This window comes from Sus scrofa, chromosome 3 (assembly GCF_000003025.6).
Source record: "Sus scrofa isolate TJ Tabasco breed Duroc chromosome 3, Sscrofa11.1, whole genome shotgun sequence".
Taxonomy (NCBI): domain Eukaryota; kingdom Metazoa; phylum Chordata; class Mammalia; order Artiodactyla; family Suidae; genus Sus; species Sus scrofa.
Window position 1 is genome coordinate 86012914 of NC_010445.4, and position 17839 is coordinate 86030752.

General features: G+C 36.1%; 1 protein-coding gene across 9 annotated transcripts in view; it reads left to right on the top strand.

Annotated features, from left to right (window-relative positions):
• The window catches only part of CLHC1 (clathrin heavy chain linker domain containing 1), a 54604-nt gene that overhangs the window by 20607 nt on the left and 16158 nt on the right, over positions 1-17839 (top strand). For 8 of the 9 annotated variants that reach the window (XM_013996158.2, XM_021087532.1, XM_021087533.1 and 5 more), the window contains 2 exons: positions 188-272; positions 1614-1720. In XM_013996158.2, coding sequence (XP_013851612.1) covers positions 188-272; positions 1614-1720 — 192 coding nt within the window. The remainder of the gene's footprint in view (positions 1-187; positions 273-1613; positions 1721-17839) is intronic. The other variant, XM_021087534.1, reaches the window with a different exon arrangement.

Here is a 17839-nt window from a genome sequence, read left to right on the forward strand (position 1 = left end):
GCGAGAATACCTGAAAATGTACCTGAAGATAAGGAAGAAAGGGACAGGGAAGCCACTCAGTTTAGGAAGCAGTTGGTGCTGTTAGAAACCTTATCATTAAGTTTTTGGTATTAAAATTTATATATTTATTATTTTCTTTTGATTGATAACCTTAAATATCATCTAGTGGTGTTTTCAATATTTATAGATGAACAAGGCATCGTTGAGGAAATCCTTGAAGATGATCCTGGCAAGGCAAAAGAAGCTGAACTTTTGCTTTACTATGTTGAAAGGTAAATATTTAAAAAGATTTGATTTTCTTTGTTAAGATGTTGTAGCATTTATTTAATATTTATTTAAATACTTACTAAATATTTTTCATTTACTTAGCATCTTTAGTTTTTGTATCTTTAAAATTCTGCTCTAGTAGATAAAGTAGAAAATAAGTTAGAATTTAAAATAATAGATTCTTTGTGGGGAAAATACCAGATTGATAATGTAAGAGACTTTTCAGAGGACAGAGGTAAATTGTAGTGTTAATTTAAGTTTTATTTATATTTTCCTGTATTCCGTAACCATCAACTTGATACGCAAAATGTTTTTGAGAGCATTCTTAAGTTAGGTTATCCTTTTTTCCTCATTATTGCCATCCTATGACATATTAAGAAGGCATCTTTCTCCTTAATGCTTATTATATATACTGTATAGTAGTGTATAGGTATAATAGAGGATCTAAGACTGTATTCTTTAAGAGCTTAATTCATAGGCCATGAGTCCAATATATAATGAACATATGTAATATTCCTAGTCTATGTATTAAATAGTTTTCAACTGTTGATTTGCTTGTTGGTATGGTACAAAGAAACAATAAAAATCATTTTGTGGGACACCAAAGACTGGGTATTTCCTCGCACTGTATATACTTCTCTATGTCTACCAGCTTTGGATATGTGAGAAAAACTCTGGTTGAAGATAAAGGTTTTATGTATTTTGCTTAATATTATGGTGCTATTTTTCTTCTCTGGGGTTCTGCATTCATTTGCAACACTCCGTAAATCCTGTTTTCCATAGTTTGACTAATTGTGAGTTATGGACTGAATTGGAGACGTTTTGCCCTAGGCAGAGAATTAGAAGGTTAAGTTATCATTTCTTCCTGTGTCAGTTGGGAGTCTGATTGCTGGCAGAGCAATTTAGGCTTGGCAATTTTTGTTTTTGGTTAATATTTCCCCTAGGCTGAGCCTTTAAGCAGATTGCCTTCCTCTCCCCTGGTACTCCTTTTCTTCTGGAGATGATATGAGAGAGAAAAAAAATCTGAGCTCGTTATAAATTCACTTGAAGTTCTTTCCATTTTCTATGGCTTGCTCTTAAGTATTACAGGAATAAAGTCCAAGATCAGGTTCAAGTCACCTGGCTGAGACTCCAAAAAAAACCAAAAATGAAAACAAAACCAAACAACCCATCCCCAGAATATTATAGAAGTGAAAGAATATCTTACAGAGTGAACAAATCTAGTTATGGTTTAGTATAATTGCTTTTCTGTATTACTATTCTACTATGTTTAGTATCGGACATTTCTAATCCGTTTTCTTTACTTTTTTCGTGTATTACTATATAATGAAATGGAATGGCTATAGGTTCAATGAATTAATCTCACTTGGGGAATATGAAAAGGCAGTTTATTTTGCAGTGAACAGTCCTAGAAGAATTCTTCAAAATATTGGAACAATGAATAAATTTAAGGGTAAGCTTTTCTCTCTGAACCTTGTATATGTATGCTGATTATACTTTTTTTCCCTGATAGAATGGGAAGAGCATTGAATTGGGAAATAAAATCTAGGCTCCAGCCCTATCTCTGCTTTTACCAGTTTCCTTACCTGTAACATTAAGGGTTTGATTGATTAGGTATTCTAAATTAAATTATGGGAATTCCCATCTTGGCTCAGGAGGTTACCAACCTGACTGGTATCCATGAGGATGTGGGTTCAGGCCCTGGCCTTGTTCAGAGGGTTAAGGGTCCAGCGTTGACATGAGCTGTGGTGTAGGTCGCAGACTTGGCTGGGATCTGGCATTGCTATGGCTCTGGTGTAGGCCACAGCTGCAGCTCCGATTAGACCCCTAGCCTGGGAACCTTCATATGCCGTGGGTGTGGCCCTCAAAAGACGTATTTAAAGTATACAGTTTGTTAAGTTTTGATGTATGTATCCTTCAAAATTTCCCTCATCTGCTCAGTGACCCCTCTCTCTCTCTGCTTCTCATGCCTCCCATCTGTCTCCCTCCACAGCTTCCCTCCAGTACCCAGGCAACCACTGATCTGTTTTCAGTCATCAAAGATTAGTTTGCATTTTCTAGAATTTTATAAAATAGAGCCGTATAGTAGGTATTCTTTTTTTGACTGACTTCTTGCACTTAGCATAATTATTTTAAAGTCCATTTATATTATTGCATCTATCAAGAATTCATTCTTTTTTTTTATTGAGTAGAAATCTTTAATTTTGTTGAAATCTAATTTACAAGTTTTTTTTCTTTTATGGATTGAGATTTTTAGTGTTGACCTAAGAATCTGTGCCTAATCCTCAGAGATTTTTCTATTTTTTTCCCTAAGGATTTTATAGTTTTAGGTTTACATTGAGTTCTATCCAGTTTAAATTAATTTTTATATACAGTGTGAGGTATGGGTCAAAGTTTATTTTATTTTTTTGCTAACAGCTATCCAGTTGTTCCAGGTTAATTTATTTAAAAATGCTTTCTCCACTGAATTGCTTTTGTATCTCTGTTGAAAATCAGTAGTCCATATATTTGTAGGTTTATTTAAATGATCTATTTTTTTATCTCGATGCTGTACTACACTGTCTTGATTACTGTAGCTTTATAGTAAGTCTTGAAATCAGGTAGTGTTAGTTTTCATACTTTGTTCTTTACCAAATTTGGTTTGGTTCTTTTGTATTTCTGTTTACATTTTTGAAATAGACTCATAACTTTCTACCAAAAGGCCTGCTGGGATTTGTATTGAATCTGTAGTTCAACTTAGGGAGAACAGACACTGATCAATACTGGATTTTCTGTTGCAATGAACCCATAAGCATGGTATATCTTTCCAGCTTTTTGGTGTTTTAAAATTTCTGTCAGAAATATTTTGTAGTTTTTAGTGTTCAGTTCTCTTTTTTATTTGACATGGAATGTTTAATATTTTACTCAAAATTTTTTATACATCTTACAAATACCCAGAAACTCTTTCTTTGGATAAGCTCTGAAATCAGTATGTTAAAAGTGATAACTATATACCTGGGTTTATTTATCCTTCTCCCCTTGATTTGGGCTACTCAAAGTATGGATTGCAGTTTCAGTAAAAGTCAGTGCTTGCAATAAATGCTTAAGTAGATATAATTACCAGTGAAATTGGAAAGCAGCCAACTTTGTTCATTTTCAAGGTATGTGGACTTTATTCGGAGAAATTCACCAGTACCAGACTGATGATACTTACTGAGTGTTGCTTAGAATCACACTCTAAACTTATTTTATTTATTTGTTTATTTATTTATTTTGTCTTTTGTCTTTTTAGGGCTGCCTGGTGGCATATGGAGGTTCCCAGGGGTCAAATTGGAGCTGCAGCCACTGGCCCACGCCACAGCCACAGCAACGTGGGATCCGAGTTACATCTGTTACCTACATCACAGCTCACGGCAATGCCAAATCCTTAACCCACTTAGTGAGGTCAGGGATTGAACCCATGTCCACATGGATGCTACTAGTCAGGTTCACTAACGACTGAGCCACAACAGGAACTCTGCAAAATTTTCTTTTATTTTAAAACTGAGCTGCATTTTTATTTTATTTTATTTTTATTTTTTTGGTCTTTTGCCTTTTCTAGGGCTGCTCCCGCAGCATATGGATGTTCCCAGGCTAGGGGTCTAATCGGAGCTGTAGCTGCCGGCCTACACCAGAGCCACAGCAAGGCCAGATCTGAGCTGCATCTGCAACCTACACCACAGCTCACAGCAACACCAGATCCTTAACCCACTGAGCAAGGCCAGGGATTGAACCCGCAACCTCATGGTTCCTAGTCGGATTCGTTAACCACTGTGCCACGACAGGAACACCTGAGCTGCATTTTTAAAAGATGAGAAGCCCAGAAGGAAATGCAGAGGTATAAACACAGGGAAAGTATACTAGGTGTAACTTACAAATATAAGGAATACGTTGTTTTACTATTTTAGTTCTAAGTGAAAATTTTTTGTTTTGTTTCGTTTTTTTTTCTTTTCTTTTTTCCTTTTTTTTTTTTTTTTTTTAAGGCCACATCTGCGGCATATGGAAGTTCCCAAGCTAGGGATCTAATTGGAGCCGCAGCTGCCTGTCTAAGCCATAGCCACAGCAATGCCAGATCTGAGCCTCATCTGCATCCTACAGCACAGGCCATGGCAATGCCAGATCTTTAACCCTCTGAGCTGGGCCAGGGATCAAACCCACATCCGCATGGATACAAGTTGGATTTGTTACTTCTGAGCCACAATAGGAACTGCTAAGTGGATTTTTTTTTTTTTTTTTTTTTTTTTTGCTTTTTAGGGCCACACCCATGGCATATGGAAGTTCCCAGGCTAGGGGTCAAATTGGAGCTGCAGCTGCTGATCTACGCCACAGCTACAGCAATGCCAGATCCGAGCCACATCTGTGACCTGTGCCATAGCTCACCACAATGCTGGATCCTTAACCCACTGACCTAGGACAGGGATCGAACCTGCAGCCTCATGGTTCCTAGTTGGATTCATTTCCAAGGTGCCACGGCGGGATCTCCCTAAGTGGAGATTTTTGATGTCGTATATGTGTAGCTTATTTGAAATAAATTTCTCCAAAATCCTTTAAATTCAACAATTTGAAAAAAGCATATCTTTTTACTGTTATCTGAACACAGAGGAGTTCCCGCCTTGGCTCAGTAATTGATGAGCCTGACTAGTATCCATGAGGACGCAGGTTCAATCCCTGGCTTTGCTCAGCGGATTAAGGATTCTGCATTGCCATGAGCTGCTGTGTAGGTTGCAGATGTGGCTCAGATCCCATGTTGCTGTGGCTGTGATATAAGCCAGCAGCTGCAGCTCTGATTGGACCCCTAGCCTGGGAACCTCCACATGCCGAGGGTACAGTTTTCAAAAAAAAAAAGGCAAAAAAATGAACACAGAAAATCTGTTGTTTTACACATAGTGTATACAAGCATGTATTTATAGAGATGGCGTGTCTATGAATTGGGTGCAAATTGGTCTATCTCATATTTTTGGCTACACGATTTTCAGTATTCCATCCTAGTGCATGGTAAAGCGGAGTATAATTTTATAGTTTTATTCACTGGACTTGAAGTCAGGAACCATTCCAGTTATTTACAATTTAAAAACTGAGCGATTATCAAATCATGTTACACTGCAAAATATTCTTTTTTTTTTTTTTCCTTTTGGTCTTTTTTTAGGGCTGTACCCTGGGCGTATGGAAGTTCCCAAGCTAGGGTGGAATTGGAGCTGTAGCTTCTGCCCTAGGCTACAGCCACAGCAATGCCAGATCCAGCCCACACCACAGCTCATGGCAGCACTGCATCCTCAACCCACTGAGTGGGGCCAGGGATGGAACCTGCGTCCTCATGAATACCAGTCAGATTCGTTTCTGATGAGCCACGATGGGAACTCCCAAAAGTGTTCTTATATCATGAATGCTGACACGGTGTGTTTTGGATGTTAAACCAGTAACTTTTATAAGTCTGAGATTTAAATTGGCATATTCTAAAATAGCCAAAGCCTGAAGAATGTGGTGACAGAGAGGTTTGTACCACAAAGCATTTATTTTTTCATAAGGAACATAGGAGCACAGGTAATTAAGTGGGTTTTTTGTTGTTGTTTACTTAAGTGATTTTCTAAATCACTGTTTAGTTCTTGTACATCCTTTGTCAGGTCTATCCCTAAATATTTTATTGTTTATGCTATTGTAATTTTTATTTAAATTTCTTAAATTGTTTCTTGCTAGTACATGGAAATACAATTGAATTGTATATTGATCTTGTAGAATTTTCTGCATAGATGATCATGTCATCTGCTAATAAAGAGTTCTACTTATTCCTTTCTATTATGAGTACCTATTATTTCTTTTTATTTTCTTACTTCACTGGATTGATCTTCCATTTCAGTGGAAGTGTGGAAGTGGTGAAGATACCCTTGACTTGTTCTTATCTTAGAGATAAAGCATTTAGTTTTTCATTATCAAGTCTGATATTAGCTGTTGAATTTTCATAGACGCTTTTTTTTTTTTTTTTTTTTTTTGTCTTTTAGGGCTGCACTGGCAGCATATGGAGGTTCCCAGGCTAAGGGTCCAGTTGGAGCTGTAGCTGCCAGCCTATGCCACAGCAACGCCAGATCTGAGACACATCTGCAACCTACACCACAGCTCACCGAAATGCCAGATCCTTAACCCACTGGGCAAGGCCAGGGATCGGACAGAGTCCTCATGGATGTTAGTCGGATTTGTTAACCACTGAGCCACGACGGGAATTCCCCATAGATGCTCTTTTTGAGGGTGATAAAATTCCCTTCTACTTATTTATGGTTGGTAAGAATTTTTTTCAAGAATATATGTTAGATTTATTGAATACTTTTTCTACATTTATTGAGATGATCATGTTTTTTTGTTTTGTTTTGTTTTTTTTTGGTCCTCTAGCATATTAATATAATGTACTGCTTTCCTGGGGAAAAATGCCACAGAATTTAATAAACTTACTATAATTACAGAGTTGTATAGCCATTACCATATAATTTTAGAACATTTTCAATATTCCAAAAATAAACCTTGTATCCATTAACTCCTCATCCTCTACTGCTCCCCCTCCAAACCCTGAGTAACCACTGATCTACTTACTCTCTATATAGATCTGTTTATTTTGGACCTTTCATGTAAATAGGATTGCACAATAGTTTTTGGTAACTAGTTTCACTCACTTAGCATAATGTTTTTATTTTATTTTATTTGTTTTATTTATTTATCTATTTATTTATTTATTTTTGGTCTTTTTGCTATTTCTTTGGGCCGCTCCCTCGGCATATGGAGGTTCCCAGGCTAGGGGTCAAATCGGAGCTGTAGCCACTGGCCTACGCCAGAGCCACAGCAACGAGGGATCCGAGCCGCGTCTGCAACCTACACCACAGCTCACGGCAATGCGGATCGTTAACCCACTGAGCAAGGGCAGGGACCGAACCCGCAACCTCATGGTTCCTAGTCGGATTCGTTAACCACTGCACCACAACGGGAACGCCGCATAATGTTTTTAAAATTTATTTGTGCTGTAGTATGTATCAATAGTTCATCCCTTTTTTATGGTCAAATTGCATGTATATATACAAATTCCACTTTATGGATATACTGAATTTTGTTTATCACTTTATGGTCATTTGGGTTTTGATGTTTTGGCTGTTGCAAATAATGCAGCTGTGAGCATTTCTGTACAAGTTTAGGTGTGGATATGTTTTTATTTCTCTTGGTTAGATACATGGGAGTAGAATTTCTGGATTCTATCCTTTGCCCATTTGAAAATTGTATTATTTGTGTTCTTAATTATTGAGTTGCCAAGTGCTCTTTTTTATTCCAGATAAAAATCTCTTATCAAGTAGATAATGTGCAAGTATTTTCTTCCGCTCTGGATTGTCTTTTCACTTTTTTTTTTTGTTGTTGTTGTTGTCTTTTTAGGGCTGTACCCACAGCATGTGGAGGTTCCCAGGCTAGAGGTTGAATAGGAGCTGTAGAGGCTGGCCTATACCACATCCACAGCCACACCAGATCCTTAACCCACTGAGTGAGGCCAGGGATCAAACCTGTGTCCTCACGGATGCTAGTAAGATTTGTTTCCACTGAGCCACGATGGAAACTCCATGTCTTTTCACTTTCTTGTTGGTTTTTTTCTTTTTTAATAAATTTACTGGAGTATAATTGACTAATAATTTTGTATTACTGTTGGTGTTTTTGAGGCATGACAGTTTTTAATTTTGATGAAGTCCCATTTACCAGTCTTCTCTTTTTATGGCTAGGCTTTTGGTGTTATGTCTAAGAACTCTTTGCCTAACCTAAGATCCTATGTTTTCTTCTAGAAGTTTTATGCATTTAGGTCTATAATCTACTTTAAGTTAACTTTTGTTCATGGTGCAAGGTAGAAGTCCAAATTCACTCTTTTGCATGTGGATATCCAGTTTTCTTAACATCATTTGTTGAAAAATATTTTTTTTAAAAAGTTTTGTATGTGAAATTTAAAATATGCCACAAACAGAAACAAAATATGCTACTAAACAGAAACAGAAATGGACCCATAGATAGAGGACAGGCTTGTGGTTGCCAAGGGAGAGGGGGTAGGAAGTGGGATGAACTGGGAGTTTGTGTTAAGTAGATGCAAACTATTGCATTTGGAATGGATAAGCCATGAAGTCTTACTGTATAGCACAGGGAACCATATTCAGTCTCTTGGGATAGACCATGATGGAAGATAATATAAGAAAAGGAATGTATATATATATATGTATGACTGGGTCACTTTGCTGTACGCTAGAAATTGGTACAACATTGTAAATTAACTATAGGGAAAAAATTAAAAAATTTTTAAAAGTGAAAAACAATTATTTTTTGGGGCCATGTCTATGGCATGCAGAAGTTCCCAGGCTAGGGATGAAGCTACAGCAGTGACAATTCCTTAGGCCACTAGAGAATTCAGAAAAACCTTTTCTTTGCCCATTAAATTATTTTGGCTCCTTTGTAAGATATCAATTGATTGTAAGTGTTTGAGGTTTATTTCTAGACTCTTATTCTATTCTCTTGCTCTAGATGTCTATCCTATGCCATAGGATAGACATACTATATTTCTTTTTAAAAATTTATTTTCTTGGAGTTCCCTTTGTGGTTCAGTAGTTAACGAACCCGACTAGGATCCATGAGGTTGCAGGTTCAATCCCTGGCCTTACTCAGTGGGTTAAGGATCCGATGTTGCCGTGAGCTGTGGTGTAGGTCTCAGACATGGCTTGGATCCCATGTTGCTGTGGCTGTGGCATAGGCTGGCAGCTGTAGCTCCGATTGGACCCCTAGCCTGGAAACTTCCATATGCCGTTGGTGAGGCCCTAAAAAGAAAAAAAAATTTTTTTCTTTCAATGAATTGTATTATATTTATAGTCCTACAACCATCATCACAACCTAATTTTAGAAGATTCCATCCCAAAGCCCCAGTCCTTCCCTCCCTCTCAATCAGTCCTCTTTGGTAATCTTAAGTTTTTCAAAGTCTGTGAGTCTGTTTCTATTATGCAAATAAGTTCATTTGTATCCTTTTTTAAGATTCCATATATAAGTGATAGCATATAATGTTTGTGTCTCACTGTCTGGATAACTTCACTTAGAATGATAATTTCTAGGTCCATCCATGTTGCTGCAAATGCCATTATTTCATTCTTTTTATGGCTGAGTAATATTCCATTGTATATATGTACCACATCTTTGTCCAGTCCTCTGTCAGTGGACATTTAGGTTGTTTCCTCATCTTAGCTATTGCATATAGTGCTGCAATGAACATTGGGGTGCATGTATCTTTTTGAGTCATGGTTTTCTCTGATAGATGTCCAAGAATGAGACTGCTGGATCATATGGTAATTCTATTTTTAGTTTTTTGAGGAATCTCCATATTGTTTTCCATAGTGGTTGCACCGATTTACATTCCTACCAACAGTGTAAGAGGGTTCTCTTTTCTCCACACCCTCTCCAGCATTTATTGTTTATAGACTTTCTGATGATGGCCATTCTGGATGGTGTAAGATAGTACCTCATAGTAGTTTTGATTTGCATTTCTTTTCTTTTCTTTTTCTTTTTTTGCTTTTTAGGGCCACACTTGCAGCATATGGAAGTTCCCAGGCTAGGGGTAGAATCAGAGCTGCAGCTGCTGGCCTACACCACAGCCATGGCAACTCAGGATCAGAGCTGCATCTGTGACCTATGCTGAAGCTGATAGCAATGCTGAATCCTTAACCCACTGAGCGAGGCCAGGAATTGAACCTGAATCCTCGTGGATACTAGTTGGCTTTGTTACTGCTGAGTCACAACAGGAACTCCTTGATTTGCATTTCTCTAATAATTAGTGATGTTGAACATCTTTTTATGTGCTTTTTGGCCATCTCTCTGTCTTCCTTGGAGAAATGTCTGTTTAGGTCTTTGGCCCATTTTTTGATTGGATTTTTTTTTTTTTTTTAATATTGAGCTGTAGGAGGTGTTTATTTATTTTGGAGATTAACTGCTTGTCAGTCACTTCATTTGCATATATTTTCTCCTATTCTATGGATTGTCTTTTTGTTTTGTTTAGGATTTCCTTTGCTGTACAAAAATTTTAAGTTTAATTAGGTACCATTTGTTTATTTTTGGTTTTATTATCACTACTCTAAGAAGTGGATCTGAGAGAATATATTGCTGCATTTTATGTCAGAGAGTGTTTTCCTCCAAGAGTTTTATACTATCCAGTCTTATATCTTTTATCCATTTTGAGTTTATTTTTTAAGTACATTGTTAGAATGTTCTAATTTCATTCTTTTACATGTAGTTGTCCACTTTTTCCAGCACCACTTATTGAAGAGGCTATCTTTTCTCCATTGTATATTCTTGCCTCCTTTGTCATGGATTAGTTGACCATAGGTGCATGGGTTTATTTCTTTGCTTTCTACCCTGTTCCATTGATCTATATTTCTGTCTTTGTGCCAGTATCGTACTGTTTTGATAACTATAGCTTTGTAGTATAGTCTGAAGTCAGGGAGCCTGATTCCTCCAGCTCCATTTTTTCTTTCTCAGAGTTGCCTTGGCTATTGTGGGTCTTTTGCATTTCCAAATAAACTTTAAAATATTTTGTTCTAGTTCTTTGAAAAATGCCATTGGTAATTTGGTAGGAATTGCATTGAATGTGTAGATTGCCTTGGGTTGTATGGTAATTTTGACAATATTGATTCTTCCAGTCCAAGAGCATGGTATATCTTTCCATCTGTTTGCATCATCTTTGATTTCCTTCATCAGCCTCTTATAGTTTTCAGAGTACAGTTCTTTTTTTCACTTTAGATAGGTTTATTCCTACGTATTTTTTTTTTTTTTTTGAGACAGTGGTACATGAGATTGTTTCTTAGTTTCTCTTTCTGATCTTTCATTGTTAGTATATAGAAATTAATTTGAGGAGTTTCCATTGTGGCTCAGCAGTAATGAACCTGACTAGTAATTTTGTATCCTGCAACTTTACCAAATTCATTATTGAGCTCTAACAGTTTTCTGGCAGCGTCCTTAGGATTTTCTAGGTATAGTATCATGTCATCTGCAAATAGTGATAGTTTTACTTCTTCCTTTCCAATTTGGATTCCTTTTTATTTCTTTTTCTTCTCCGATGTTGAATAGAAGTGGTTTGAGCAGAATCCTTGTCTTATTTTTGATCTTAGTGGGAATTCTTTCAGCTTTTCACCATTAAGAATGATGTTACCTGTGAGTTTTTCATATATGGCCTTTATTATGTCGAGGTATGTTTCCTCAATCCCACTTTCTGGAGGGTTTTTATCAGAAATGGGTGTTGTCAAAATTTTTTCTGCCTCTATTGAGAGGATCATATAGTTTTTGTTCTTCAGTTCATTAATATGGGGTATCACACTGATTGATTTGCAAGTATTGAAAAATCCTTGCATCCCTGGGGTAAATCCTGCTTGATCACAGTGTATGATCCTTTTAATGTATTGCTGGATTCAATTTGCTAGTATTTTTTTGAGGATTTTTGCATCTATATTCATCAGTGATAGTGGCCTATAGTTTTCTTTTCTTTTTTTGTGGTATCTTTGGTTTTGGTATCAGGGTGGTGGTGGCCTCATAGAGTGAGTTTGGGAGTGTTCCTTCCTCTGCAGTTTTTGGGAATAGTTTCGGAAGGATAGGTGTTAGCTCTTTCTTTAAATTTTTGATGGAATTTTCCTGTGAAGCCATCTGGTCACGGACTTTTGTTTGTTGCAAGTTTTTACATCACAGTTTCAATTTCAATTACTTGTGATTGGTCTGTTCATCTTTTCTATTTCTTCTTGGTTTAGTCTTAGAAGATTGTACTTTTCTAACAATTTGTCCATTTCTTCTGGGTCGTCCATTTTATTGGCGTATAGTTGTTCATAGTAGATCATATCCTTTGTATTTCAGTGATATCTGTCATAAAATCTCCTTTTCCGTTTCTAATTTTATTGATTTGAGTCCTCTTTCTTTTTTTCTTGATGCGTCTGGCTAAGGGTTTATGAATTTTGTTCATCTTTCCAAAGAAACAGCTTTTAGTTTTTATTGATATTTACTATTGTTTTCTTCATTTCTATTTCATTTATTTCTGCTCTGATCTTTATGATTTCTTTCCTTCTGCTAACTTTGGGTTTTGTCTGTCTTTCTGTAGTTGCTTTAGGTATAAAGTTAGGTTGTTTATTTGAGATTTTTCTAGTTTTCTGAGGTAGGCTTGTATTGCTATAAACTTCCCTCTTAGACCTGCTTTTGCTGCATCCCATAGGTTTTGGAGTGATGTGTCTTTGTTGTTGTTTGCTTCTAGGTATTTTTGAATTTCCTCTTTGATTTCTTCAGATATCCATTGGGTGTTTAGTACCATGTGTTTAGTCTCCAAGTGTTTGTGGGCTTTTTTGCAATTTTTTTTCTTGTTGTTGATTTCCAGTCTTATAGTGTCATGGTCAGAAAAGATGCTTGATATGATTTCAATTTTCTTAAATTTATGAGGCTTGATTTGTGGCCCAGAATGTGATCCATTCTAGAAAATGTTCCATGTGCACTTGAGAAGAATGTTATTCCGCTTTTGGATGGAATATTCTATAAATATATATCAAGTCCATCTGGTCTAATGCAACATTTAAGGCCTGTGTTTCATTGTTGATTTTCTCTGGGTGATCTGTCCATTTCCATAAGTGGAGTGTTAAAGTCCCCCACTATTATTGTGTTGTTGTCAATTTCTTCTTTGAGCTGTTCCTATATTGGGTGCATACATATTTACAATTGTTATATCTTCTTTTTGGAATTTCCTTTGATCTTTATGCAATATCCTTCTTTGTCCCTTATAACCTTCTTTATTTGAAGGTCTGTTTTGTCTTATGAGTATTGCTACTCTACCTTTCTTTTGATTTCTGTCTGCATGGAATATTTTCTTCCTATCCTCGCACTTTCAGTTTATATGTGTCCCTAGAACTGAAGTGGATACCTTGAAGACAGCATATATGTGGATCATGTTTTTGTATCCATTCAGCCAGTCTGTGTCTTTTGGTTGGGGCATTTAGTCCATTTACATTTAATGTACTTATTGATATGTATGTTCTTATTGCCATTTTGTTAATTGTTTTTGGTGGTCTTTTTTTCTTCCCTTCTCTTGTGGTTTGATGACTGTCTTTGGTGTTATATTTGGATTGCTTTTTCTTTTCTTTCTTTTTTTTTAGACTTTGAATTTTTTCTATTTTAATGATTTTTATTTTCTTCCGTTATAGCTGATTTACACGCTTCTGTCAAGTTTCTAATGTACAGCAAGGTGACCCAGTCACACATACATATATACATTCTTTTTTCCCACATTATCATTCTCCATCATAAGTAACTAGATATGGTTCCCACTGCTATACAGCAGGATCTCATTGTTTATCCATTCCAAAAACAATAGTTTGCACCTATTACCCCCAAATTCCTAGTCCATCCCACTCCCTCCCTCTTGGCAACCACAAGTCTGTTCTCCATGTCCATGATTTTCTTTTCTGTACCATATATTAGATTCCAGATATGTGATATCATATGGTATTTGTCTTTCTCTTTCTGACTTACTTCACTTAGTATGAGAGTCTCTAGTTCCGTCCATGTTGCTGCAAATGACATTATTTTGTTCTTTTTTATGGCCGAGTAGAATTCCATTATATATACATACACCATATCTTGGTAACCCATTCATCTGCCTATGGACGTTCATATTGTTTCCATGTATTGGCTATTGTGAATAGTGCTGCAATGAACATACGGGTGCATGTGTCTTTTTCAAGGAAAGTTTTGTCTTGATATATGCTCAAGAGTGGGATTACTGGGTCATATGGTAGTTCTCTATATAGTTTTCTAAGGTACCTCCATACTTGTTTCCATAATGGTTTTACCAATTTACACTCCCATCAACAGTGTAGGAGGGCTCCCTTTTCTCCACACCCTCTCCACCTTTCCAGCATTTGTTATTTGTGGACTTATTAATGATGGCCATTCTGACTGGTGTGAGGTGGTACCTCATAGTAGTTTTGATTTGCATTTCTCTAATCATCAGTGATGTTGAGCATTTTTTCATGTGCTTTTTGGCCATCTGTGTATCTTTGGTGAAATGTCTACTCAGGTCTTTTGCCCATTTTTCCATTGGATTATTGGCTTTTTTGCTGTTGAGTTGTTTGTATATTTTAGAGATTAAGCCCTTGTCAGTTGCATCATTTGAAACTATTTTCTCCCATTCTGTAACTTTTTTTTAATGGTCTTCTTTGCTATGCAAAAGCTTGTCAGTTTCAGTCCATTGGTTTATTTTTGCTTTTATTTCTGTTGCCTTGGGAGACTGACCTGAGAAAATATTTGTAAGGTTAATGTCAGAGAATTAACGTTTGATGGTGTCTTGTCTTACATTTAAGTCTTTCAGCCATTTTGAGTTTATTTTTGTGCATGGTATGAGGATGTGTTCCAGTTTCATTGATGTACATATGGCTATCCAGTTTTTCCAGCACCACTTGCTGAAAAGACTATATTTTTCCCATTTTATATTCTTGTCTCCTTTGTCGAAGGTTAATTGACCATAGGTGTCTGGTTTTATTTCTGGGTTCTCTGTTCTGTTCCATTGTTCTGTATGTCTGTTTTGGTACCAGCACCACACTATCTTGATTACTGTGGCTAAAGTCAGAGAGAGTTATGCCTCCTGCTCAGTTTTTGTTCCTTAGGATTGCTTTGGCAATTCTGGGTCTTTTGTGGTTCCATATAAATTTTTGGATTGTTTGTTCTAGTTCTGTGAAAAATGCCATGGGTAATTTGATAGGGATTGCATTGAATCTGTGTATTGCTTTGGGTAGTATGGCCATTTTTACAATATTAATTTTTCCAATCCAGAAGCATGGAATATCTTTCTATTTCCTTGAATTCTCTTTAACTTCCTTGATGAATGTTTTATAGTTCTCAGCCAGAAGTCTTTTATCTCCTTGGTTGGGTGTATTCCCAGGTATTTGATTTTTTGGGGGGTACAATTTTAAAAGGTATTGTATTTTTGTATTCCTTTTCTGGTATTTCATTTTTAATATACAGAAATGCAACTGATTTCTGAATGTTAATCTTATATCCTGCTACTTTGCTGAATTTGTTGATCAGTTCGAGTAGTTTTTGGATTGAATCCTTAGGATTTTCTATATATAGTATCATGTCATCTGCATACAGTGACAATTTTACTTCTTCTCTTCCAATTTGGATACCTTTTATTTCTTTTGTTTGTCTGATTGCTGTGGCTAGTACTTCTAATACTATGTTGAATAAAAGTGGTGAAAATGAGCATCCTTATCTTGTTCCAGATTTTATTGGGAAGGGTTTCAGCTTTTCTCCATTAAGTATTGTATTTGCTGTGGGTTTGCCATAAGTAGCCTTTATTATGTTAAGCTATGTTCCATCTATACCCACTTTGGTAAGAATTTTGATCATGAATGGATGTTGGACTTTGTCAAGTGCCTTTTCTGCATCTATTGAGATGATCACGTGGTTTTTGACTTTTCTTTTGTTAATGTGGTGTATGACATTGATTTGTGTATGTTGAACCATCCTTGTGCACCTGGGATGAATCCCACCTGGTTGTGGTGTATGATCTTTTTTATATGTTGTTGGATTCAGTTGGCTAAAATTTTGTTGAGAATTTTTGTGTCTATATTCATCAAAGATATTGGCCTATAGTTTTCTTTTTGATAGTATCTTTGTCTGGTTTTGGCATTAGGGTGATGGTGGTGTCCTAGAATGTCTTTGGGAGTCTTCTTTCTTCAACCTTTTGGACAAGTTTAAGGAGGATGGGTATAAGTTTCTCTTTGTATGTTTTGTAGAATTCACCTGTGAAGCCATCGGGTGCTGGACTTTTATTTGTGGGGAGTGCTTTTATGACATATTCAATTTCATTTCTAGTGATCAGTCTGTTCAGTTGATCTGTTTCTTCTTGATTCAGTTTTGGCAGGCTGTAAGTCTCTAGAAAGTTGTCCATTTCTTCTAGGTTGTCAAATTTGTTGGCATACAGTTGTTCATAGTATTCTCTCATGGTTTTATATTTCTGCAGTATCTGTTGTGACTTTTCCTTTTTCATTTCTTATTTTGTTTATTTGGGTTTTTTTCTCTCCTCTTCTTGGTGAGTCTAGCCAGAGGCTTGTCAATTTTGTTTACCTTTTCAAAGAACCATCTCTTGGTTTTATTGATTTTTTTCTGGTTTTTTTTTTTTGAATCTCTATTTTATTGATTTCCTCTCTGATCATTATGATTTCCTCCCTTCTGCTGACTTTAGGTTTTGTTTGTTCTTTTTCTAATTCATTTGGGTGGTGGGTTAAGTTGTCAATTTGAAAGTTTTCTTCTTTTTTTAGGAAAGCCTGTATTGCTATGAACTTCCCTCTGAGCACTGCATTTGCAGCATCCCATAGATTTTGAGTGGTTTTGTCTTCATTATCATTTGTCTCGAGGTATTTTTTAATTTCCTTCTTGATTTCCTCATTGACCCATTGGTTTTTTAGTAGCATGTTGTTTAGTCTTCATGTACATAGTTTTTTCTCATTTCTTTTCCTGTGGTTGATTTCTACTTTCATGTCAGTGTTGTCAGAGAAGATACTTGAAATAATTTCTATACTTTTAAATTTGTCGAGATTAGCTTTGTGTCCCAGTATATGATCAATCTTTGAGAATGTTCCACGTGCTCTTGAGAGGAACATACATTCTGATTTTTTTGGATGTAATGTCCAAAAAATGTCAATTAAGTCTAATTTTTTCTATTGTCATTTAGAATCTCTGTTACCTTATTGATTTTTGGTGTAGAGGATCTGTCCATTGATGTGAGGGGGGTATTAAAGTCTCCTACTATTATTGTATTCCCATCAATTTCTCCTTTTATGTCTGTTATATTGTAGGTATCTGGGTGCTCCTATATTAGGGGCATATATATTGATGATTGTAATATCCTCTTCTTGAATCGATCCTTTTACCATTAAATAGTGTCCTTCTTTATCTTTCTTTATGGACTTAATTTTATTTATTTATCTTTTATGGCCTTCACTTTAAAGTCTATTTTGTCTGATATGAGTATTGCAATTCCTGCTTTCCTATCTTGTCCATTCGCATGAAATATCTTTCCCCATCCCCTCACTTTCAATCTATATGTGTTCTTTGCCCTGAGGTGAGTCTCCTGTGTACAGCAGATTGTAGGTTTTTGCTTTTTGATCCAATCTGCCACTCTCTGTATTTTGATTTGAGCATTCAGTCCATTGACATTTAAAGTAATTATTGATAAATATGTATCTATTTCCATTTTAAACCTGTTTTCCAGTTGATTCTATGTTTCCCATTTCTTCCTTCCTTTTTTTGGTTGGATGATTTCCATTTATTTTCTGCTTGTGTACTTTTCTCTTTAGTGTTTGTGAATGTAATTTTATGTTTTGATTTGGGGTTGCCCTGTTTTTTAAGTATGTTTACCCCTTCCTGTATCTGCTTGCTTTAGCCTAATAGTCATATAGGCTCAAACACATTATTAAAAAAAAAAAAAAAGAATCTACATATATATCACTCTGCTTTTCACATAGTGTATGATATTTAGTCA